The 20,697-nt window shown below is 39.4% G+C and overlaps 1 protein-coding gene across 1 annotated transcript in view; it reads left to right on the forward strand.

Annotated features, from left to right (window-relative positions):
- Window positions 1-20,697, forward strand: part of ZMPSTE24 (zinc metallopeptidase STE24) — a 45,533-nt gene that overhangs the window by 597 nt on the left and 24,239 nt on the right. Inside the window, exons 2-6 of the mRNA XM_069587174.1 lie at window positions 1,827-1,973; window positions 10,141-10,227; window positions 15,559-15,675; window positions 16,218-16,370; window positions 17,678-17,819. Coding sequence (XP_069443275.1) covers window positions 1,827-1,973; window positions 10,141-10,227; window positions 15,559-15,675; window positions 16,218-16,370; window positions 17,678-17,819 — 646 coding nt within the window. The remainder of the gene's footprint in view (window positions 1-1,826; window positions 1,974-10,140; window positions 10,228-15,558; window positions 15,676-16,217; window positions 16,371-17,677; window positions 17,820-20,697) is intronic.

Below are 20,697 nucleotides of genomic sequence, written 5' to 3' on the forward strand. Positions count from 1 at the left end.
AGCAGCAACCTTGACGTGATGGGTCCCTGTGAGCCTCCTAGCTTGGCCCGATGGCGGGGTAGGCCTTGAGGGAATCTGGTGCTTCAGAATGTTTTCCGCAACGTGGTCACGGGCCCCAGGCCGATTAGGGCCTGGTGAAAGGGCAATCAGGGCTTCCGCCTTGTCAGGCCTGAGCTCTTGTACCTACCCAACAGCTTCCTGAAGATTCTCGGACCTAAACTTACCTCCTTTATGTTTGGCAGCAACCCATAAGCCTTCAGAAGGAAGGTGCTAAAAGTTTAGAATCACAGCTTCCCCAGGACATTTGTTTCTCGCTTAACCATAGGACTAGGAAGCCGTTTTTTGAAAATAAAGATTTCTCAGTCCTTCCAAGGACCTGAACTGTTCCCTTAAAAAAAGAAACAACTATGTTGGTTTTTGCCCAAAGAACAGTATTTTCTTAAAAGCATATTTATTGTTTTTGTTCAAACAGTAAAGTAGAAAGTGAAAGTTACTTAGTAACAGTTCCCTGGAGATAATCAGAATTAACAGTTTGATGGATTACAGAACACTTTTTTTTTTTTTTTCTGGCAGCACGGTACTGCTTGAGGGATCTTAGTTTCCCTACTCACCCTGGCAGTGGAAGGGCAGAAGTCCTAACCACTTAACCATCAGGGAATTCCTGAAATGTGAGCTTTAAAATGAGATAGATATTTAAGTGTAATTGACCATTTTAATTGACCAGTCTTTCACTGCTGGTTTTCTTCTATGTTGGCAATGAATTGTCAACTGTGATGGTTAGGAAAACCTTTCCTTTTTTAACTGCTGGAAACTTTTTCTTGAGCATTACATTCTTTTTCCTCTGCAAATTTTTCCTCTCAGATTGCATTCTGTATGAATCTTTAAATCGAAAATTTTAATTTTTCTATGTCTGTCAATGTCTGGATTCTATCTAGATTTCTTTTTTTTAGTCCACGATATTCAAAGAGGTGTTAAGCTGTATAGCACTAGATTCTCTGACTAAGCTCTTAGGATAGCTTCATTAGTACAAAATCTTTAGGCCTAGAGAAATACCTTTGCAGAAAGTAAGCACACAATGTAGTGTCTAAATTGAAGATGGGGTATTGAACATCTACCTATCTTTAATAATAAGCCTAGTTATAGTAACTACTTTTTGGCAGTCTTCTTTATTCAATTATGCTTTAATGTAACGCCAACTATCAAGGGTTTGTTAAACAATAAATAGAAAAACCATTTGTTGTAAAACCATTGTAGAAAATGCTGTCCATTATGTTATTTGGAATCTGTTCCCTCTGTTATGTACCATGGGCTGAAATTACTTTTTAGAGTTTGGTGTGATAAGAGTTTCTTTCTTGAAGACCTGATCTATTTCTGTCATTTCTCAAATTTCCCTTAATTTGGCTTCTAGAAGCAAATTTAATGACTAGTCCCTGTAGCTGTTAATACCCCTGGTTAGCATATTTACTTTCTTCTATCCAGGGATTTGGTTTCTGTGTTATAGGATATATATTATTCCTGGAATGATTCGTAGTCTTTGTAAAGTTACAATTTTGGTTTACCTGTGCAAACTTAAGTGTGATGACAGCTTTGATTTTAATTTCACCTAGTCAACTAGTTTCAGGTTTTCTCCTTTTACTTTCTTCCACCAGTTTTTAGTGGTCAGTATATTTGATCAAATGCAGTATTTGTGCATGTATAGAGCAAATTCATCAGGCTTAAGTGGCAAGTTAATGTTATAAGCCAGTCAGTATTTGTAAACAACTATTGTAATAAGTAACAAGTTGGCTTGACTATTTCCTTAAGGTGTTTTCTTCAAAATATTTCAGAGACGGGTATATAAAACTACAACTCATGTGCCACTGGAGTTAGGACAGATCATGGATTCAGAAACATTTGAGAAATCTCGACTGTATCAGCTGGATAAAAGTACTTTCAGCTTCTGGTCAGGACTCTATTCAGAGGTTGAAGGCACTGTGAGTACCTTACTTCTTGGAGAGACAGTCTCTCAAATTATTTAATACCTTGTAATGTTTACTTTCATTTTTGTGTTTTGTGATACAAGAGGGTAGGTACCACACCTACAAATCCCAGAATACTTTCTTAACCTTTATTGTTGATAGTAATGAGTGGGAGCAAAGGAGGCAGAAACATAACTGTCAGTTGAAAATTGTGGAATATGGTAACTGTTACCCTGAGGCCACATACCAAAAAGAGGCTTACATTGTAAGTTACTTTTGTAGCAATTTCAGCTTGTTTTCTTGCCTCACTCATGACTCTAACCCATCTTCCACATTGCAGCCCAAGGAATCCTGAAGCACAATTCTGATCGTGTTATTCTATGTAAAACCTTTTGCTGGCCCACTGTTGCTTTCAGAGTCAAGTCTAAATTTCCTGGCATGATTTAAGAGGTCCTTTTGACTGGGGCATTGCTTACTTGAGCCTCATCTTTTTATTCCTTCCCCCAGATTCTTCCCACTTCTTTATTGTCCATCTCATACCCAGATTGGTTTCTTATGACCTTGAGTCTTTTCACATGCTGCTATCTCTGTCTGGGCCGCCATTCCTGTCCCCCTTCATCTCCACTCTTGCACTGGGGCCTGATTAATCCCTACTCTTCCACTAGGATCCACCTGAGACATCATCTCTTCTGAGAAACTCTTTGAAATTTCCCCATCCCTCAAGTCTGCGTCAGGCAGCATCCCATCATTATTCCCATCAGAGTACTTACTTAGCACATTGTATTGAACTTGCCTGTTTGGATGACAGCTTGGTAGTTCCCTAAAGACAGGGTACTTTAAAGTCTTGTTCATCATTTTATACCTAGTATCTGGCATATAATAAGCATATAATTCATATTTACTGAATGAAATAATGAGTGACAGATAGTTTTTACTTAGTAAAACAGGGCCAGTCTTTCCCCATGCTAAAAGAAGAGACGCTGTAAAGTACCAAGCCGTTTCTCTGTCTTCTTCTTGTGATCTTTCCTGGCCCCTGACCCTTGTGATTTTTCCTGGGTACTTTTTTAGCCAATTTTCCTAACTGCCCCTCCACAGATATCTGTATGTCTGTTTCTGTACTGTCTGTGTATATAAAACTGTGCTTTATACATAAAATGAGTAAGATTTTTTCACACCGGCACCCATAAGACTGATTCTTGATTTTCCACCCCTGAGAATCATGGACCCTGGAGAAGGAAATGGCAGCCCACTCAGGTATTCTTGCCTGGAAAATCCCATGGACAGAGGAGCCTGACAGGCTATGTCCATGGGATCACAAAGAGTTGGACATGACTGCGCAAGTAAACAGCAGGAACAATGGAAAGTGCCTGCTGTTGTGGTTAAGAGCTGACTGAACTGCAGTGGCTTGAGTTTGAATCTCAGCTCAGTCATACTAACTTTGTGACCTCAAGCAAGTCATTCAACATTTCTGTGCCTAAAATTTCCATTAAAATCGTATGGTAATAATAGTTCCTCATTCATGTGTTGTTGAGAGGATTGAAAATTAGTTAATATACATAGGATGCTGAGAACAAGGCCAAATCCACTGTAAATGTTCAACACTGTGAGTGTTGTCTGTTGTGTTTTTTATCATCATAGTCATGGTTATCACTAACCCCCCAGAACTCTTTTATTTATTCACATTTTTATTATTTTTATTTGTTTATGTTTTAAAGACAGATCTGCTACTCTTTATCCATTTATAAAACTTAAAAACTCAGCACCATTCTGTTATTCTGAAATGTGACTCATTCTATGTATCCATCATATATCTAACTGAGCCCAAACACCATACTCTACTTATTTCATTAGGCACAAAATTAAGTTATATATGTTAAATTTTGTTGAAGTTTCTAAGAGCTACTATTGATAAATAGTACGGTATAGAATAATATATACATGAACAGAATCCATAAGTTTATATTAATGAAAAATGGGTATATATTCTTTTTTGAGAAAAGACTAGACTGTTCTTTTAGAGCAGTTTTAGGTTGACAGCAAAACTGAGTGAAAAGTACAGATATCCCCATATACCCTGAGACCCCACATATGTGCAGAACTCTCCCACTGTCAACATCCTGAGTCACAATGACATGTTCGTTTCAATGGATTAACCTACACTGACACATCGATATCACTCAGAATCCATAATTACATTACCATCTCCCTTGGTGTTTTCCATTCTGTAGATTTGGACAAAAGTATAATGACAAATATTCAGCATTACTGTACCACACAGAATAGTTTCACTGGCCTGTGCTCTGCCTGTTCGTCCCTGCCTGCCCTCTCATCCTTGGCGACAGCTGATCTTATTATTATCCCCACAGTTTTGCCTTTTCCAGAATGTCATGAAATTGGAATCTTATAGCTTATAACCTTTTCAGATTGGCTTCTTTCACTTAGTAATAGGCACTCAAGTCTCTTGTGTCTTTTCATGGCTTGATTTTATACTCCTTTTGAGAGAATATTCTGTCATAATTTCTCCAGAACTCTTTTAGGTCCCTCAATATCACTGAGAGAAAGATTCCTAAATTGAAAATAAGGTTTTAGGTACTTTCACTGGTTTTAGGTACTTTCAAAGGTTTTGGGTACTTTCGTCTTTGCTGCAAACATTTTCTTCACATAACCAATTGACTGTAAGGCATTTTTTGCCATAAAAGATAAAATAATGAAAAATAAAAGAGGGACATTAAAAAAGACATAATGAAGCATGTAAAATTGATACCAAAATTGAGAAGACATTATTGCAAAATGTGGAACATTTCAATGCATTTAAAACGTGTGTGAATTTGTGTCAATACTGTGTAATAACTAATATTATTTTGTAAATTGTACATAAGCATTTTTGTCATCCAAGTCTTTTGTTCATAGTATTGTATACATTTTTTTCTTGTAGATTTGTCTCATTGTTTAGTGTTGCACTTTTTCACTAAAACTTATTCGTTTGTTAAGAGAAGTATTGGTTTATAAATACTAGGAGGCATATTTGTAACTGAACCCTGTACTGCTTTGTTAAAGACTCTGTACTGTATTTTTTTCTGGTGTATTGTAATATGTCCACTGATAGATGTTCCAAAATTCTATGGCAAATATGGGTTCAACTGTGCACCTTTGAGACCCTCAATGCCTCTTTCTCCTGTGAAGTAGTGTGTTTCAAAGTGAGAAGCCAATTCAGTAAAGCCATCAATAACATCACTAACTGCAGGTTATGGTAACTAATTTTGCAGTTGAAACCAAACTGTCAACCCCCAAACTGTCAACCAGTTGTTTTATCTTTCACAAGAAATTTCTTTACAGCCAGTTGGTTATGCAGTGAAAATGTTTGCAGCAACATATTTAAGGCAAAGAAGCTCATGGCAAAAATACAGACAAGTGAAAGTAGTTGAGATTGGCTACCATAATTGTTTCATCAGTTAAAGAAATAAGCTGTTTGTAGCTTTATTAAATGATTATAGAATTGTCTCAGTTCAGTTCAGTTGCTCAGTCGTGTCCGACCCTTTGCAACCCCATGAATCACGGCACGCCAGGCCTCCTTGTCCATCACCAGCTACCGGAATTCACTCAAACTCATGTCCATCGAGTCGGTGATGCCATCCAGCCATCTCATCCTGTGTCGTCCCCTTCTCCTCCTGCCCTCAACCTTTCCCAGCATCAGAGTCTTTTCCAATGAGTCAGCTCTTCACATCAGGTGGACAAAGTATTGGAGTTTCAGCTTCAGCATCAGTCCTTCCAATGAATACCCAGAACAGATCTCCTTTAGGATGGACTGGTTGGATCTCCTTGTAGTCCAAGGGACTCTCAAGAGTCTTCTCCAACACCACAGTTCAAAAGCATCAATTCTTCAGCACTCAGCTTTCTTCACAGTTCAACTCTCACATCCATACATGACCATTGGAAAAACCATAGCCTTGACTAGTAAGTCACAAAAATTGCATTGACAAATATGTATTATTAAGACTAGTGTGGTTAGAACTGAGTTGTTAGGAACTTCTCTCATTTCCTGAAGATTATGGAAAGTGGCAAAGATTCTGGAAGAGGCATTTTAGAAAAATTAATAAATGGTCTGAAAAATAAAATTATATTGCCTTTTGGGGTACACAGTGATTGCTAGTAATTAGTCTTTCAGAATTGACCTTTTATTATATTTTTACTAATCCAAGCCAAGTTTATTTACTGAGATATTGAGGATTAATATCAAAACTCAGTGCCTTCCAGCCAAGCCAGGAAAGGTATACATGTGTGATATATGTGGATTGTATCTGGTTTTGGCTAGTTTATCTGAAGCATTTCTTCTATTAGAGACATGGTCCAAGTAGGAAATCAGCCTTCAGATGCATGTAGAGGGGTAGAATTAGACACTGTCCTCTTCCCTCACTGATGTTTGATTCTTTGAAATTCATTCACTTACCCCTACAAGGCCATTGTACAATGACAGGGAAAATATTTTCAGTCTCCTTGGCTGTCACGTAAACCATTCTAGGAAAGATGGGTGGTAGCTTGTTTATTATGCTTAGTAGCCATAGGAATGGCACAGTTTGTTCTAGGAGATGACAGAGGTAGGGAGAATCCATATATAGAATGAGAGACCTTTGTAATGTGCTATGGCTCAAACTAGAAGCTGCACTGATGGGCTAAACCTGGGGACAGTAACAGTTATCTTCATAATAATTGTATGAGTTGTGATTTTCACTTCATATATTGCTTTTATATTTATTGTTTTGTTTGATGTTTGCAACAGTGCGCTGAGGTTCTAGAAGGGCTTCCCAGGTGGCGCTAGTAAAGAACTGGCCTGTCATTGCAGCAGATGTAAGCGACATGGGTTCAATCCCTTGGTCAGGAAGATCCTCTGGAGGAGGGCATGGAGCAAGACTACTCCAGTATTCTTGCCTGGAGAATCCCATGGACAGAGGAGCCTGGGGGTACAGTCCATAGGGTCACACAGAGTTGGACATGACTCAAGTGACTTAGCCACACACACATTGAAGTAGAAAGTATATAGGCGTTATTATTCTCTTTTTATGGATGAGAAAGCAAAGGCTCAGAGAAATTAAACAGCTTGACCATATAATGGCCAGGTGACCCTCACTGCCAAATGAGAGAACGGAGTTTCAGACTCTGTTCTTCTGAATCTAAAGAAGAAACTATTCTTGAAACTCTAGGACTGGCAACATGGATATAGTAAATTTATCCTTGGGGAATTAGTAAACTATATTTGCCATTAGATAAGAAGCGTTTGTGTTACTTTGAAATCCTGTTCTGTTTGAAAGCAAGTTCATTAGTTCCCATTGTGTTGATTAAAATTAATTGGTTTGTAAGCTTTGGTCACAAAGAAAAAGTACAAAAATTAAATTAGACTTTTTTGCTGTGCTACTTTCTACCCAAGGGAACATAAGAGGCTCATGTGACCAATTACAGATGCCACTGTTCACACAAATGTGACAGAGCACCCAGATATAAAATGTCCCCCCTTTCTGAGACGAACTTTCCCGATATCTCATAGGTGTCACTAAAGAGCCCTCTCAAGAAATGGAGTGGTTGGGGAGTAGAGTAAGGCAGAGCGGAAAATTTTCAAACTAGCTTCTCTAATTTCTGATCACTTCTGAGTGAGCAGTTCATCCTCTTTGAGTCTCATTTTTTCTCCTCTTTTAAGATGAGAAGCAGATAGATTAATATCGTATTTCATATGATTTGTGGCAAGGACTGAGTAAGATAAGATAAATGAAGCAATTAGTACAGTGCTCAACACAAAGCAATGACTTAGTCACTGGGTTTCTCTGGGCAAGTTACTTTCACATTTCTGTGTGTGAGCCGCCTTATCTATAAGACAGAGATTACTGTGCTCCCTAGCCTGGCTGCTTTTCAAGACTTTAGTGAAATAATATATGTGGAAGCAGGTGACTTGTCTTTCTTGGCATCTTTAGTTCTTTTTAAAGGACATCCTGTCTATACAGAGAAACTTTACTGTTGGCTGTGTTTTGTTTTTCGTTCCCCAAAGCATGCTAAACAACATTGGCAATAGCTGTTTCCAAATGCATTCAGAGTTCATATTAAAGCTACCCTTGATACTTACTTAAAAGCTGGACTTTTAATCATAGGTGTTCCAGTCTTTTCCCCAAAGCATTATAAATCCTTAATTCTGCATTATTTATTAGTATTGAGAATAGGATGAAGGAAATGCCATTCCAAGTCAATTAGTTCAACAAGTGGAGCACATACCACACAGAGTGGTGCCAGAGCATGTCCTCTGGGAAAATAGTTTATATCCAGGATTGAGTGAGTTAAAATGGAAATGATGGCTATAGAGTTAAGGGGGCCTTACTTTTAAAAAGCAGTTTATTAAAATAGTGATTTTCAGACTTTGGTTGTATATCACATACAACTGGAGACTGACTCTTGGGCCCCTCTCCCAGTTTCTGATTCTGGTTTTAAGGTGGAGCCGGAGACGTATTTCTAACAGATTCCCAGACGATGCTGATGCTGTTCCAAAGACTATATTTGAAACCTATGGTATTATATCAATCCCCTGCATACTGGTAAAACTCCAAAAGATGGGGCCTTCTCTCGTGGTCCAGTGGTTAAGAATCCGCCTTGCACTGCAGGGAATGTGAGTTCGATCCCTGGTTGGGGAACTAAGATCTCACATGCCCCTGGGCAGCTAAGGCCATACAGCATAACTATTGAGCCCATGTGCCGCAACAAAAGATCCCACGTGCTGCAGCTAAGACTTGAGGCAGCCAGATAAATACTTATAAAAATCTGAAAGATGAGTAGATCAAGTATGAGAGAGAGAGTGGGGAAAACAGGAATGCTCTAATGGGGGTATAATTTGGTATAAACACTTTAGAGAACAGGCTGATAATGCCAAATAAAGTTAAAACTCACCACATATGGATCTAAAAAGATGTGGAGTGTAAAAAGCAAGTTGTAGAATGATAAATACAATATGATCTCAGTTATATATATTCTTAGAAAGCATAGGTAAACCACTATATTAGGCTTCCCTGGTGGCTCCAGTGGTGAAGAATCCTCCTGCCAGGCAGGAGATGCAGGTTTGATCCCTGGGTTGAGAAGATCTCATGGAGAAGGAAATGGCAACCCACCCTAGTATTCTTGCCTGGGAAATCCCATGGACAGAGTAGCCTGGCAGACTGCAGTCTGTGGGGTCAGACAGAGTCAGGCATGACTTAGCAACTAAACAACAATACCACTAGCACCAAACCACTATGTTATTTATGGATACATATATAAAAATGGAAAGTGGATTGGAAGAACACCTGTGCAATATATGATAATGCCCCAAATTCTCAAAGCCACAAGGAACCATGTCTGAATGGATGGGAATATTTTGCTTCTAACCAAGGAGTATGATCATTGTGTTTCCAAGGCTCCATGGGTGAAAAAACAATATATTGACTCCTCTTGGCCAAAATGCTTCCACAAACTTGGTATCTGTTGTGAGAAGTCATGTTTCGTAAGCATATATTCTTTTCACATTTTTAAAAGCTGCTCCCTCATTCATATGTCTTGTTGGTCTGGTGAATATCTCTGTTCACTTTATCTGCTCAAGACAAAGGGTGGTGCTGAGAAAGGGACCTACTCCTGTGAAACCCTGATTCCCTCCTCAGGATTCACTTTTTCCTATCCAGAGATGGCTCTGATAGCCTGTTCTGTCCCCCAGTTTGGTAGGTGGACATGTTTAGTTACACCAATACTAAAACTTTGTCCTAACCAATAGAGCTGTTTCCTTTCAAGGAGAAACCAGTTATGGAGCCATAGAGCCTGGCTTAAATCCCATTTCTGTCACTCATAGGATTTTTGATAAGTTGACTCAGTCATGCTAAGCTTAGTTCCTGATTCTTAAGATCTTTTGAGGTCTTTTGATAAAAGTTTTTTTTTTTTCCTCTCTCTCTCTAAACAGCTTTATTGAGATAAAATAACATATACAATTCATCCATATAAAATGTATAGGTGAAAAACTTTTGCTTAATGGTCTAACCTTAGTATCTCAGTTGGTTTCTATTTGTCTAAATGTGTATTTTATCCTAAATAAGATAAGTCTCTCTCTCTTTTTTTTTTTAACATACTCTCATATGGTAGTTTCTAGTACTGCCTGAATGTGACCAACATATGCTTTGTTTTACAGCTTATTCTTCTCTTTGGAGGAATTCCGTACCTCTGGAGACTCTCAGGGCGCTTCTGTGGTTATGCTGGCTTTGGACCAGAATATGAGGTATGTCATTCATTAGCATATATTTGTCAGTCTTTTCTTCTTCCTTGGCCAGCTTTCTACTCAAGTTAATTTTTTGGCTTCTACTTAATGAAGGCTTCTCTGTGTAGTTCTCATCCACTTACGTTAAGATAATGTACATTACTGTAGTAAACTCCAGAATTTCAATGGCTTATCACAGTAGTTTATTTCTCAATGACATAATAGTCCAGTGTGAGTATTTGGGGAGTCAACAGGTGACATCCTTTTATGTGGTAAGCCAGAGACCCAGTCTCTTCTTATATGGCTCTGCCACTGCCTAAGTGCACCTGTGTTCTCTGCATCCAGCAGGCAGAAGGGATGAGAGGGTGGGGAAGGTGCATCCCCTTCTTAACTCCTTGGCTCCGAAGTGATACCTGTCCTTGGCATTCACATTTCATTGGTGAACCAGTCATTTAGTCTCAGATGCAAGGGAGCTAGGTAGTGTAGCCTCTGGGTAGGCAGCTGATTCTTAGAAACTGCTCTGTGCAATCAGTGAAAAGTGAAGCATGAATTTTGTTGAACTTGTGCTAAGCAGATCCCTGTGCTACACATGTATAGCAGATACTTTCAACAGAGACAGAATGTATCTCCTAGTATCTCCACTGAGCTCCTTGAGTTGGCAGCCCACTTCTTCTGGGAATTTTAGGTACAGTGTTGGAATCAAAGCCTTAGACCTGAGACTTTGCCTATAATGGATGCTGGGACACTGTTTTTGACTTTTTCTCGGTAATTGGTCTGTTCTCTCCTTCCTGTTTATGTGAAATGATGCATCTCTTCAACATGACATGTGTAGGTACCTTGGGCTTTAATTCAGCTCATCCTGCATCGCTTTTTGTATACCATTTTCTAAGGAAGCCAAACTCTTTTTAAGACCTCCTCTTCCTGTGATATCTCAGTATTTTGGTAGACATGTCCTGACCTGCCATTGCACTATTGCTTTTTACTTGCTTGTTCTCTGCATTGTTTTGTAAACCGTTTAAGGTGGTTTTCTGTAAACATGACCGGTTCCTAAGAGGCCTTCTTTGACCACTATGAGCTAAAACATCATCCTTCTGTCACTCTTTAGTGAAGCACATCACCTTATTTTATTTTCTTTACAAATGCATTTACCACTGTCTGCATTTATCTCTACTGTCTGAGCCACCAGGGAAGCCCTCCATTTATCTTATTGTTTATTTGTTTACTTTTGATCTATCACCCTGACAAAACTTTTAGGTTATAAGGGGACAGAGACCTTACATATTTTCTTCACTGCTGTGACTTGTGCCTAGAACAGTGCTAGTCACAGTGTAGGTACTTCATAAATATTTGTTGAATTAATGAACCCAATCTATATACATACATATAAAAATATTCCTTACCTTAACAAAGCTTTTTATATAATGTTCTTAGACATTATCCTTGCATTTAACAATGTTTTAGAGCTCTCTTTCTGTCTATATATAGATCTTCATTTTCTTTGATGGGTGCCTGGTACTGGCAGCAGTCCTCACTCTGTACCATTCTGATATACACACATTTCAGTTTCCCTGGTTTAGTTAATAACACCAGCCCCTCAGCAGTTTCAAATTTCACTTACCACAATATGTTATGTGCGTCACTGCATAAAGTACAAGTTCCTTGCTAGCTCTTCAGTTCACAGATCACTGTGCAAATAACAGATGCTCATATAGTGACTGATCACATCACTCTTCAAATTCTGCCAGTGGCTGGTCGCTGCCCAGGTGCTGTTCAGTGATTCGGAGTGTGCAGTTGTGTTGTCTCCTGTCTCCCAGCTGTAAACCCACCTGACATTTCACAAAGATGGATCACTGAAAGAGGGAGTTGGCCAACAAAGGTGAAAGTATAGGGACTTCCCTGGTGGCTCAGTGGTTAAGAGTCTGCCTTCCAATGGAGGGGACTTGGGTTCCACCCCTGCTCTGGGAAGATCTCACATGTCACGAAGCAGCTAAGCCTGTATGTGACACAGCTGAGAGCCCGTGTGCTCTGAAGCCCGTGTGCTGCAACTGGAGAGAAGCCTGCAGGCTGCAACAAAGAGCCTGTGGGCCACCGCTAAGACCTGATGCAGTCAGATGAGTAAACGCTTAAAAAAGAGTAGAGGAGGGAAAGATTGGTATTGAAATTCACATCTAACGTACATGGTATAGAGGGAAGAGCTGACCAAATTCTTACCTAAAACAACTCTTCTTGCTTTATGTTTTTTCATAGTGTATGAAGTACTAAAATACCTCTTTCTTGGATCCCAATAGTACTTGTTATATACATGATATTCTTATTTTTGCCAGTTGGACAGGGAGAAAATATTATTGTACTATTATTTCATATAACTTATTGTTGAATGGAAAAGTCAGTAATGAAGCAGCATATGAAAGTAAAAGTATGTGAATGTCCATTCAGATTTTTCATATAACTAGTGTCCTAGTGATGAATATTTAAGGTGGTTCAATTTTTCTTGATTGCATATAGAGGTGTCCATTGTTGTAGACAGGTTTCACATCTATAAGAAACCTGAACTAGTACATACCAAAATTTGAAAAGTAGTTTCCTCTGGAGAGAATTTTGGCAATTTTTATTTCCTTATTTTTGGTTATCTCTTAAGAAAATTTAGTAATGAGCATGTAATTCTTATATAATGAAGACCAATTTCTTCACTAAAAAAAGAAGAGAACTAAGTGGACCTCAACATATCCTTAGGCATAGGTAGTGTGTTTTTCAACAGGACTTTCTGCTTTCCGGGATTCCCTGATAGCTCTGTTGGTAAAGAATCCGCCTGCATTGTGGGAGACCTAGGTTCAGTCCCTGGGATGGGAAGGTCCCCTGGAGAAGGGAAAGGCATCCACTCCAGTAAACTGGCCTAGAGAATTCCATGGACTGTATAGTCCAGGGGGTTGCAAAGAGTCAGACACGACTGAGTGACTTGCACTCACTTTTCTGCTTTCAAGAATACCGACAAGTGGCCTCATGATTAGCGTCCTTACTTTTTGACAGTGAGATTTGGCCCAGCCTTTTCCAGCAAGTGCTCAACTTAAAGACTCAGAATGCTCCAGAGTTCTGTTCCCTTGTTATAAATATGAGCTGGAATGAGTAGGTTCATCTCAGACAAGAGGTGAAGTGTGCCATCAGGCCATTTTGGTCTGGATCACTCCACCCTCATGGCGCAGGACTTTATAATGTTCTGTGTCCTGGAACCTTAAGTTATTCACTTATGGGGCTAGAGCCCAGATCTTGTTGCCTTTGAGAAGCTATAAGTCAAAACCCTTTCCCCTCACTGCCCAGTAGATCTTGTTTCTAAGATGTTTTCTCCTTTCTGAGTTAGAATTAGGGTTCTTCTGAGAAAAGGTCCTGAGTGTTTGTGTATTCTCCAGTTTTCCCAGTGTGACTGTCACACCTCCTTTTTTCAACTAGAGTATTAATATCTTCCTTAACTCAATCATCTTTCTAAACGCTAGCTTACAGTTATCTGTTAGGAGTAGAAGGGTCTTAGAAAAGCGTAGTGAAAAGTAGCATTTGGGGATTGGATTATGAAAATCGTTAAAAGCGTAATGAGTTTGCAGTCTTTTAGAGCCATTACAAATTTTTTAAGTAGAGAAGTTGCATTTTTAGATTCATCTGATGTGTATATAGGATGGATTGCAAGGGGAGGGATTGATAATAGTCAGGGAATGGTGCTGGCTGTTTTAGTGTTTAAGGCAAAATAATTTAAAACACCCTTGGAATCATAGTGTTTAAGGGGGAAATAAGCCCAGTGATTAGGGAGTTAGACTTATTAATTAATTAATTATTTGGTTACATCACACGCGGGATCTTTTTGGCAGCACCCAGACTCTCTAGTTGTGGCACATGGGCTCTGGAGCTTTTGAGCTTCAGAAGTTGCAGCAAGCATATCCTATACCAAGATTATGTTACTTGCTGTTATTTAATATGGTTATATTTTTTGAAGATGGGATTCTGACTCAGTAATTTTAAAGAAGGTCCTGGAATCTGTTTTGTTTGTTTGTTTTTTAATATCTCATTTCCCATTTGGGGACAAATGCTGAAATGAATCACCTGCATGTTGTAGCCAAATCTCCTTTCTTCCTCTTCCCTTCTCCCTTTTTCTATGTTTAGAAACATAGTGGCTACATCTTTACTGACAAATCAAATATGCTTTGGTGGTATACTCCCATTTAAAAGAATTCAGTTTTAGGGGCTTCCCTGGTGGCACATTGGATAAGAATCTGCCTGCCAGTGTAGGAGACCCAGGTTTAATCCTAGTCCAGGAAGATCCCACATGCCTTGGGGCAACTAAGCCCAAGTACCACAACTATTGAGCCTGTACTCTAGAGCCAGTGAGCTGCAACTATTGAGTCTGCCTGCTGCAGCTGCTGAAGCCTGCAAGCCCTGTAGCCTGTGCTCCACAAGAGAAGCCCCTGCATTGAGAAACCCGCACACTGCAACTGGAGAGTAGCCCCTGCTCACGGCAGCTAGAGAAAAACTCACGCATCAGTGAGGACCCAGCATAGCAAAAAATTAATTAATGTTTTTTAAAAAAGAATTCAGTTGTCCACTGGGGAGGAAGAGGGGGAGTGATAATGTGGTGGGAGGGAAAGAGAGGGTTCTGTTTGCTTCAGTGCCCTTTCCCCATCCCCACAAGTCCCTTTGTGCTAATTAGTCCTTGTCTTCCACTGTCTTAGGAAAACATTTGTGAGAGAAATGAGGCAGTTCTTAGCTTTTAATTTCCTAAGGATCTGTTGTAAAGGCAATGAAAGGAATCCTTGAGAACAACTGTCTCTGTTGGATTTGGGCTCTGTGAAAATTTCAGCACACTCTGCCCCACCTGCCCTGGCCCAGCTTTTCTGATGCCCCATTGTGTTTCTCCAGGCCCATCGTCTTGTCATCTTTTGCTTTCAGAGTGCTCTTTTCTTTCTCCTTGCTTTTACAGATTCTGTGGAATTCCTCTGTCTCTTCTGTTCCACTAATTTATCTCTTTCTTCAGAGTAGCACTCCCAGTCTCATCAGCTTTGTAAGCCTCCTGAATTCATCAGCATATGTGGCTGTCTCTCATTTTTAAGTTCTTTTAACCATTTTGTCTGTATGACTTCAAGTTAACTTTCATATGGTGCCTGTGTGATTAAAGAAGTATTTTATTGCCTCCCCATCTTACAAATAAGCCGAGGGTGGAGGTGATGTTTTAGACCTTGTGTTAGCCATAGAATCAAGCACATTGCTCTAGTTATAGTAAGTACTTAGTGTATACTCATTGACTTGTTGCCTAGTAATTTGTTTGAGGAATCAATTAATATTTAAAAACTGCCTTTTTTCTCTTGTGTTTAGATCACTCAGTCCTTGGTGTTTCTGCTGCTGGCTACACTTTTCAGTGCATTGACTGGTTTGCCATGGAGTCTTTATAATACTTTTGTGATAGAAGAAAAACATGGTTTCAATCAACAGGTAAAATAAAGAATACAATGTTCTCTTTTCAGTGTGAAGATCTTTTGTGCTTTTGTCCTCTGCTGGTAGTAATTAAAACATAATTTGCTGTTTTGGAGAAGGAAATGGCAACCCACTCCAGTATTCTTGCCTGGACAATCCCATGGACAGAGGAACCTGCCAGGCTACAGTCCATGGGGTCACAAACTGGACCCCATTGGGCACAACTGAGTGACTGACAACAACAACAATTTGCTATTTTACAGCATGAATTAATCTAGGAAAAAGGAACTGCAGATATGGTAAAGATCATAGTTTAAGGTCTTGCCATAAACTCTTCTACTAACATCTAGTGTTTTTTAGCTAATAACATTTAAACAAGTTTATTTTAAATTGTAAAATGCAAGGCATTGATGTATTGTCTTAGGCTACCTGTTGTCATATAGTCTTTATATGACTGCCTTTTCATTTTTAAAATTGCTTTAATAATGTATCCTTTCTATTCACTGATTATTTTAAAAAGCAGTTTCTTAGTTTCTTGTGATGACTTTTTATTTTTTCAGACTTTGGGGTTCTTCATGAAAGATGCAATCAAGAAATTTGTTGTGACTCAGTGCATTTTATTACCTGTATCTTCACTTCTACTTTACATTATTAAAATTGGGGGAGACTATTTTTTTATTTATGCCTGGCTATTCACGCTAGTTGTGTCTCTGGTGAGTGAAATATTTGTTTCGATTTTCTTTTACAAAGCGTACCTTGATGGGATAACTGTGATTTAATCTTTGTTAGCATCTGTACGGTTCTTAAGAAGCAGAAGAAATATAAATAAGTACTCATATAAATTCCCCTTTTGTTTTCTGCTTTTAGCTATAGAAATAGGAGAGCTGACTCTGACCATAGATTTTCCTCTCCTTATACTGACTCTTACAAATTCTAGAAGCTAGTTGTTAGTTACTTTTGATTATCCAGTTGTCAGGCAGTTTGGGGCTGTGCATTTGTGAGTTGCCACCAGAGTGATGACTGACAATTTTGATGACCTTTGACTGAGCTCCAGTGTCTAAAAACCGTGGATATTTTGAAGAGAGAATAGATGTAAGTGGGATAAGAAGAAGAAAGCGTAACCGTATTTGCTTTCTTCTGCCCTCCTTCCCTGCCTTTCCCTTCCTCCTTCTTCCCTTTTCCCTCTGCCTCTTCTTCTCTGTCCCCTGTGCCCCTCCCTTCTCCCTGTCTCCTCCCTTTTCTCCCCCCAGCTCCCTCTTCTTTCTTCTCATCCTCCTCCCTCCCCTTCTTCCTCTCCTCTCCCCCATTCTCCCTGCCTCATGTCTTCTTTTCCTCTTCTCTTTCCCAAATTCTAAACTGCTTCATGGCACAAACACTACGTACAACACAATCAAAATGGCCTATTAACAGCCCCCAGAAAATACCACCTATCAGCTCTTCAGCTGCACTCATGATGAGGTTACCATGATGCTCATCGCTTCACTTCCAGCCAGTGGATTATAACTGCAAAACGGGTGCTAGTTGGACTTATAAATATATGTTGTATGGCTAATTGAAATGAGAGGAGAGAGAGCACAAGAGATGCTCCCAAAATGCTTAAAGAGGTGCTGTTTCAGCCACTGTGTACCATTGTGAACTGCAAGTCATTAGTGTTAGCAGGCAAATTAAGCTCTAGTAGTTCTTTTTTTAGCAAACGCTTTAAGTCTATTATGATTACCCTGAAAGAATTCCAAGTTATGATGGGCTTATGAAGTGTCAGAAATACCCAAGGTAGTTTTGAACAGACCATTTGGCTTCTTAATTATTATCATCTAGGGATTACTCATTTTTATTTATTTCATCAAACACATATTAAGTGCTTACTGTCTGGTACCATTTGGGGCTGGGGATACCAGAACAAATAAGATAAGGTCCCTGTTTTCAGGGCTGGGGATTACATAATTGTTTCTGTATTGAATTTGTATAGTGAGTTGTTTCTCTTTAAGGACATAATCAGGTTGTTCTAACATTTGCTTTCCAGGTGCTTGTCACCATCTATGCTGATTACATTGCCCCTTTATTTGACAAATTCACCCCTCTTCCTGAGGGAAAGCTGAAACAAGAAATCGAAGTCATGGCGAAGAGTATTGACTTCCCTTTGACTAAGGTGTATGTTGTTGAAGGTAAGGCTCCCTGGGGTAAGAAGGTTTTATTTGAGTAATTTGTTTTAGTTGAGTACTTTATTCTTAAAACTTTAATAAAAGAGCGCATCAGTTGGTTTTTTGGGGGGTTGTTTGTTTTTGTTATTTAAAGATTAGATTTTCCACTTTGGCTTTTGAAGATTTATAAGAGTTGATACCATAGTCCAGGGATAGAAACTGGTGGCCTGATGCCAAATCCTGCTCTTGCCTCTAGCTGCGTTTGTTTGGCTTTACAGTTTTGTTCATTCTGGGCCGAGGCCTTCTTCACTCCTTGTTATGTCATGATACTAGACTGATTTATTCACTCCTGTTACCTACCTGGCTTCTTTAGGTAATGGAACTGGACTCTGGCTTTGTCAGATCCGTTGGCACTGGTTTGGGCGCTTGGAAACAAAACCAGTGTTATTGGCTTTATCTCCCCCAAGAAGACTTCCAGTGTTCTGCTAGACTCTGATTTCACCTGCAAATTACCCAAGGCTGGTACCACTGAGTACTTTGTATTAGTTATATTCTGCTTTTCTGATGGCTACTTCTGAGAGTTAAGCTATCTATGTTAGCTTGTGTAAGACTGCTAAAGTCTCAAGGAGTCTTTCATCAAGGAAAGATGAATTAACAGTGACCAGAAGAGTAAAGAAATCTTAGACATTTGGTGGCCAGCTGAAGGCACAACTGGAACATGTCTGTGGGGAAATGGTAGAAAAATAAACCAATGCATACTACTTTAGCCTCTGAGATTATTATTCTTTTAATTAATATTAAACTAGTAGCACAATGATGAGTATAGTAGAACAATCTCTGAGGCACTTTTACTGAGGGAGCAACCTAAGTTGCTGACCACTTAAGTTATAATCAGAAAATGTGAATGCTGATGCTATGACAATAGAGGTAATTGAGAAGATATGTGAAATACACTATCAGTACTATATGATTTTAGCTGAAATAGAGAAAGCTTTATGGAGGGTTTTATGGGACTTTATGGGAAAATCAAGATTTGAGGAGGTGGGGGTAGCATTTCAGAGGACAGGTTGTGGAGCCAGTAGGCTTGGGTTTAAATTCTAGTTCTATGACACAGTCCCTTTTTGACTTTGGGGAACTTACCTCTGCTAAACAGTAGGTACTCATCTGTAATGCATATTTTTGTTGTTGTTAGTAATGGTAATAATCCTCAAAAATATTTTGAGTGAATGAATGTTGTCACTAACAGTAGTAACACATATTATGGATTTGTAAACTGAAAGGAAAAATCAAGTGAAAAACTAGTAGTCTTGCTCTCAGAAAATATCAGAGAGCAGGTGCTGCACAGAGAGTTAAACTGGTGTGAAATGACGAAGAATGGCTGAGTAGATACTTTAGATTAGGTCATTAGACAAGACTTCTCCAAGCAAATGAATTTAAACTGAGATCTGAAGTAAGGAGCCATCCATGGGGAGACTGTCCAGAGCTTGATTCTTCAAGAAACAGAAAAAAGTTCAGTGTGGCTGCCACATGGCAGAAAAGTGTTTTGACATAAAATCTGAGACATAGGCAAGAGTCAGACTACATAGGCCTTTGTAAATCAGGATAAGAATCTTGAATTTTCAGTCCACAGATAAAGCTATGGAAGGTTTTAGGCAGGAAAGTGACATAGCCTTGGTTTTTACTTTTTAACCTATCTTAGGTTGCCATATAGAGAAGTTGGTAGGGAGGCAAGAGTAGAAGCAGGGTGAGCAATCAGAAGGCTGGTGCCGTTCAGGAGGAGAGAATGGTTAATTAGACGAGAGTAGTCTATCCTGATGGATCAGTGGTAAAGAGTCCACCTGCCAGTGTAGGAGACCTGGGTTCGATCCCTGGATCAGAAAGATTCCCTGGAGGAAGAAATAGCAGCCCACTCCAGTATGCTTGCCTGGGAAGTCCCATGGACAGAGGAGCCTGGTGGGCTACAGTCCATGGGGTTGCAAGGAATTGGACACAGTTTAGCGACTGAACCACACAACAGTAGTAATTGATGGAGAGAAGTGGGTGTATCGAGGATGTGTTTTAGAGGTAGGGTTGATGGAATTTGATAATAGATGACATGTAAAGGAATAAGGGAGCAAGAAACCTCAAAGATAATGACTTAGATTTTTGGCCTAAGCAGTTGGATGAATGGTAGGCTACTGAGATGGAAGAAAACTGGGAGAAGAACAAGTGTGTGAGAGTTGAAGTTCTGCTAGGTGTGTTATAATTTGAGATACCTATTCAATATCATACCAGAGTTCTACAAGCAATAATTCATTGCAAGTCAGCCATAGAAACCAACTATGGTTAATTTAACATGAAAAATTCCTTATTGAAACAATATTTGATAAGTCACAAGGTCATAGGAAAGTTAAATTTGCCAAACTTGGGAAATGGGCTCTTCACTGGGAGACTAGGAACTCAGAATCACCCTGAAGAACCAGTCTGGTGAGGACACTGCTGCTGGAGTTTAGCAGTTTGCATCTCTAACACCCTCCCACTAGCACCTGCAGAATTAATTTCTCACTGCCCTGCCCTGCTTCCTTGTGTAATTAGCTACTATTCAGAGTCCCCAGTGGGTGCATCTGATGGACTGAGCCAGGGCACTGGGCTGGGGAAGCACTATCCAGCTTTTTTGGATTTCTTAAATGAGAAACAGTCTCTTACAAGGCTTGCATGATGCTAAATTCCCTAAACTCTGCAAGGGGATTTTAATCCTGGTCAGGGAGAAAATGACAGGTGAGAATATAAACAACAAAGATGCACTATAGACATCCTTGTGGAGATGTAGGCTTGTCAAATAGGCAGCTGGATATATGAGTCCAGAGTTCTAGGGAGAGGCTAGGGCTGGACATAGTGGTCTGGAAAGTATCTGGCATGTAGA

The sequence above is a fragment of the Ovis canadensis genome, chromosome 1, assembly GCF_042477335.2.
Source record: "Ovis canadensis isolate MfBH-ARS-UI-01 breed Bighorn chromosome 1, ARS-UI_OviCan_v2, whole genome shotgun sequence".
Lineage (NCBI taxonomy): Eukaryota > Metazoa > Chordata > Mammalia > Artiodactyla > Bovidae > Ovis > Ovis canadensis.